General features: G+C 37.2%; 1 protein-coding gene across 1 annotated transcript; it reads left to right on the forward strand.

The window, feature by feature from the left end:
* Window positions 1–2,805: 2,805 nt before the first annotated feature.
* Window positions 2,806–3,804, forward strand: LOC121391210. The gene has a single exon (XM_041522911.1). It carries the CDS (start codon window positions 2,806–2,808, stop codon window positions 3,802–3,804), a length of 999 nt encoding a protein of 332 aa, XP_041378845.1.
* The last annotated feature ends 2,205 nt before the right edge of the window (window positions 3,805–6,009 follow it).

A 6,009-nucleotide genomic window follows, 5' to 3' on the forward strand; every position in this document is an offset into this window, starting at 1 on the left:
TTCACTAATGTCAACCTAGGGAGACACCACAGCATCATAGAGGTCTACTTAACGAGCTACTCTCGATTCACTAATGTCAAAACCTATACTAGCTCTGGAACTTTCTTTTTGACCGACCGTTCCTCAACCAGATTTGCGCACTTTTTCTCTTTGGCATAATACTTTACGCCATTCAAAATTCCATAGCACCATCACCCCCCCCCCCGCCTGCTACCGACCTTGGTCGGGCTGCTGGCGGTCCCTCCCCCCCCCCCCCCCACACCTTTCCTGTCTTGGACGGGCGTGCGCTACAACAGCTTGTTCTGAATGTGCACGTAAAGCCCTATTACCTGACCTGACCTGATGTTAACGTGTATTAATCAAACTGATGTAAGCTTTGATCATAGAATAGACCAATGAAGTCCATTTAACGAAACAACAAATCTCCATTTTGGCCTTCAATGTCCTTTGTTTCTCGCTGGCTTATTTTCACACCCACGACCGTCTTTCAGAATTCGCCGTTACAAAATAAGACAAAAATGGTTTTGCTCCGGGACACTTACCATTTGCATATAACAAAGTTCAAATTATGTTTTCATAATATTTCAACCAATAGAACAAGCCATCTACAAACATTAGTTTGCTTGCTGACATCATTTGCATATACCAAAGTTCAAATTATGTTTTCGTAATATTTCAATCAATAGAAAGAGCCATCTAATTACACATGCGCATTTATTCACAATAGTTCTCTTGAGATATTTACAGCATGATACGTCTGTTAAAATCATGCAATGTGCGGAGCTATAGTTAGTGGGGTAGGGGTGGGAACTTTCCCCTATCCAATAAATTCCCCAAACTTAAATATATATATATATATATATATATATATATATATATATATATATATATATATATATATATATATATATATATATATATATATATATATTTCTAGTTCTACATATCATAAAAGGTTTCTTTCAGATGATCAATTTAAAAAAAAAAATTAGTACTTAATTCTCCATACTATTCCCATCCCGAGAAATATAAACTACGTCCTTGAGTTTTAATACATTCTGATACCACTACAGCCCTAACGCACACTGATAAAACTACCCCAAACTGCATTTGCACGTGCGACACGAACACAATGTGAGGCTCACAATGTCTGGTCCACGTTATTTTCGTTTCATTATTTACTACTTTCTAGTTGTTGATTTTATTAACCATAGAACTAATTTAATAATACACTCGACCTTAAGTTATACCCACACTTACTCGGTCGGTGAATATCCCAACAGTTTTTGTCGGGAGATGACCCACGACCAAAACTGATGGGATATTCACCAATACACCTCTTAAAGTGTGGGTACAACTATTACTTTCCCATGGGGATATAACACATTTGGCATAATAATCAATTTGATAGGGTGGAAAATGAAGTCATACGACCCTGATGATTAGATATGTCCGCGTTCGACTAACGATATATTTACCTATACTTGTAAACCACTAGCTAGTTGGGGTTTCGGTGTTAAAATGCTTCCATTACTTAAACAAACACATGTACAAGCTTGTTATTATTTTGTACACGTTTTTGTTATTTTTTAGCAACTTGTCTTCATTTTTCCGCAGGTTTACCCTAGTTCGCATAGAACGTTCTCTTTACACCAAATTTGCAAATCATTCTGACTATGTGGTTCTTCGTGGGATTCATATTATGATACGTCAAACGTCAATGCCCTCAACGCAGTTATTTTGTTTTTTTCTGATTGACGGACCATAGTCATAATTCAGTGACTTACAAAAAACCATTAATAATAAGTGAGACATGGTGGTTATGTAGATAATTAAATGACGTACTTTTAGGAACAACTCAAAATAATACTTTGTTGGGCCTTTATGTTTGCAACTTTTAATTTGAGAAAATAACGATTCATTACGTAACCGATTGACCGTTCGCGTAAATTTGAAGTTTGGGAACTGCCCCTAAGTCATATTTTAGAATAAAACCAGTTTATACTGTGTATGACAGAAGGTTGTTCACGGAAAATCAACTGAATGGATTTAAGAGTCACGTGTAATAGGCTATATTTTTTAGTATATCACCCGTACATGTATTATTTTAGTACGATAAATCTGCCGTCAAAATTAATTCAAATTGTATCATTACAATTAGGTACGTTACTATAATATATGTTTTCTTTCAGATCAGAATTTCTCAAATAATGAATCGTACTAAAAAGAACATTCTCCAAAACATGCACGAAGAGATGGTTAAAGGTACGTTCAATGACCTTGACATTGTCTGTGAGAATGGGACAACGAGTGCAAACCGCTTGGTCCTGGCCGCGATGTCATCTCACTTCAGGGCAATGGTGACATCAGACATAACAGAGAGTCAAACGGGCGTCTTAAATCTGCCCACTGTCACGGTGTCAGTGTTTCACGGTATTCTTAAGATGTATTTGTGTTCAATTGATCTTGTAAACGAAGACAAGTGCAGCAACATTTCAGACGCATGCGAAATGATGCAGCTTGATGACGTCAAAGATCTGTGTCATCGTTATCTTAAGAAAAGTCTTGTGCTCCATACGGATAACTGTCTACATTGGTGGAGACTTATGAACCGCTACAATGTTCCTGATTTGTCGAACAGAGCAGTTTCTTATCTAACAGAAAACTTGACTGACTTTGTTGAAAGAGAAAACATTGTTCATTTGTCAAAGACAGAACTTCTAGAAATATTGTCTAAATATGACTTGAAATGCAAGGAAGACATAATTCTGAAAGGTGTTAATGAAGTGGCTTGAAACAAATAACATGGATGCATATGACGTAACACGTATCTTTGAAGTGATCAGAATTGATCTCGTTGATCCACAGTTTCTCATTGAAAACGTTGTTTTTTCAGAACTCATTTGTGGAAATAAATCTGTTCAGCAAATGATAAAAAATGTGCGGCGTTCAGAAGATCTGACAACAGGTTGTGCCAGCAGATATGTTTTCGAGTTACATCACAACAAAACTTCACTTCTGTCTTGTTTTACACCAGAAGGGACACGTGAAGACGTTCCACCTGCTCCAGTAGATCCTGGATATTGTTATTCAGCAGCGAGTCTAGGTAACAAGATCTACATCACTGGCGGTGGCAGTAGAAGAAAATGTACACTCGTTTACGACGTCTGTAGAAGACAGTGGGAAACAGGTCCGGAACTCGAAGAAGAACACTATTATCACTGCATGGCCACAGCTAATTCTAAAGTGTATGCAATTGGTGGTAAGTACAGCAACACGATTGAAGAGATGAGCGAGAGTGGAACACGCTGGCAGGTTGTTGGAGATTTGAAACAGAAGAGAGAGTTTGCATTCGCTGCTACAGTTAAACACAACATTCTGGTGATGGGTGGACGGAGTAGAGGAAGTGGATCAGATGTTATCCAGTGTTTCAGTACAGCGACTCGCTGTTTGTCGAACCTCAGCGCACGTTTACCATGCCACTCAATGTGTCTGAGAGGTTCAGTTCACCTCCTTGATTTATATCTGCTGGATAATGATGGAAATGTGATGCACGTCCAAGTCACTGACAGTGATGGTGAAATCAAGATTCAAGTCATGTCAACAACGAAATGGCGATCATTTAAATATTGGTTTGGCGTATCATGGCAAAACGGAAGCTTATTGTTCTTCAGTGGCTTTGACACTAACTGTGTAATTACAAAATACAACCTGGGTGAAGGAAAAGAAGAAAATATAACTGTTCCACAATCAACGAGAATTGGTCGTGTGTATGATGTTCTGCCAGTGTATCATAAAGCATAATAGATTTTGAGTTGAGTTTATTCTGGGGCATAACATTGTTTGTGTATTTACTCTGATTGATTGAGTAGGTCTCTTCCTATTAGGATCTATTTAAAGTATGCGTAAAACATCACTAGAAGTTTGATGAATTTGGTCACATAACCTGTAAAGAAACTGAAATTTGAGTTAACCAAACAAAATATAACAAAATTAAGACTCCTTAAAGAAATGTATTCAATTGTTTCTCGATTTTGCCTAATGGCTGGGTCATGCATCGCTTGGCCTATTTTAGTATGTAACTGCATTATGGCTATGAAGCTATAAACCGTGGTTTTATTTTGTTTGGCTAGTTCTAGGTGTTTAAAGCTGCTGTTATTACAATGTTTGCCAGTGCAAAAAGACAAACATAACAACACTTCTAATAAACTCGAGCTGGCGTGCGTCTTCACAAGAAACGTACATGGTAAAAAGCATCTTGTCATTTTGAAGACGATAATAACGGAAAGGTAGTTTGTCAGTTATTTCCCTTTATTGGATTGGATTCATATCAAAGAGAAAACAAAGAAAAACAATCACACTGTATGGAGAACTTTCGTTTAAGAGTGACTGTGTGCAACACAGTGCACTGTGTGCATTCACACAGGTTTAAATTCAGTGTTTCACGTATGTGTATAATCAAATAATGTGTGTAATCAAATAATGTGTTTCTGGTTGTGTGTGTAACATATTGACCAAGTGCTTGTTTCTGTGAAAGATTTTCTTGTTGGTGTATGTTCCCCTTTTTTAATTTTAAAATGAACAGTAACCATAAATACTATGGTTTGTATGGAAGGTGAGCGAGCGATGTGATAAGGTGTGTCACTGGTACGGACCACAATGAAATAAAGTAAAGTTTTGATTAACGACACCACTAGAGCACATTAGTATACTAATTATCGGCTATTGCATGCCAAACATTTGGTAATTAATGCAGCGAGGGATCTTTTATATGCACTTTCCCACAGACAGGAAAGAACATACCCAGGCCTTTGACCAGTTATGGTGCACTGGTTGGAACGAGAAAAACCCAATCATTTGAATGAATCCACTGCGGTAGTTTGATCCTGCGGAGCAAGGACCGCAGAACGAGCACTTAACCGTCTGAACTAAATCCCGCCACTTGGATCACAATAGGGAGATCAGCTCTAAATGGTTAAATATTAAAAATTGGCAATAATGAAATAAATCGTGTGTGTGTGAAGACTTTTCCATGCTCCTATACCACTAAGGCTTCGAGCATGTCCACCCCGGGTTCGGTCTCTGGAGGCCAGGGGCCCAATCCTGGACAGAAATTACTTAGGACAATTTTGAAATTAAACCAATGGGGAATACGGATATTATATAATTAGTTTTTATTTGCGCAATTCCAAAAATAATAATTAATATAAAATATATAATCCATTCAATTTAAAACTTTGTCGCTAATTTAGAACGAGCATTTCAAAAATACAAATAGTACAGAAACTCTTTATTTTAGCCCTATTATTTATTAGTAGGAGGTTGATTAAGGGAGGTAAAGCAGCCGCCACAGGGTCCCATTTCCCTCTATCTCAATAAAGTTAAAAACACGTATAAAATAAATTAAAACAAATTAAAAGAGCATGCTTGTAAACCTATAAATTTTAAAACATAAACACCCAATAAAAATTAAAAGCATTTCATACAATATATTTGGTCGGCGAGGAGGGGGCTATTACTGCCAGATAGCAACCCCATCATCAACCCGAAATAAAAAAAAGATTCATTCAAACACCCACACCACAATATAAATTAATTTAAAAATTAAAATACAATATATTATTTATATACAATATAATTAAAAGTTTTTTTTTTTTTTTTAATTTTAAAAACCGGTACATTACATTAAAAATTTAAAATCCAGCAAGCCAGGCGCAACATTGCAGACGGAAGGGGCGAAAGACCGGACAGTAGGGGCGCAGGTAACACCCTTCCAACCCCAGAAGGGGTGAGGAGCAAACAATAATGAGTGCTATTACCCAGCCCACCAACAGTGATTATTTATTGTGGGTCCCACAAAAGGAACGGGCCTGCCACATTTTCACCAATCTAACAATGCCTAGGCTATGTCAGGAAGCGCCCCCAGGAGAACCCTATAATAGTATATATTTATTTTAGATTGATATACAAAAGCGACCAACAACCTGTCTATTGTATTTTTATATTCTT

This window comes from Gigantopelta aegis, unplaced genomic scaffold, assembly GCF_016097555.1.
Source record: "Gigantopelta aegis isolate Gae_Host unplaced genomic scaffold, Gae_host_genome ctg1951_pilon_pilon:::debris, whole genome shotgun sequence".
Classification (NCBI taxonomy): Eukaryota; Metazoa; Mollusca; class Gastropoda; order Neomphalida; family Peltospiridae; genus Gigantopelta; species Gigantopelta aegis.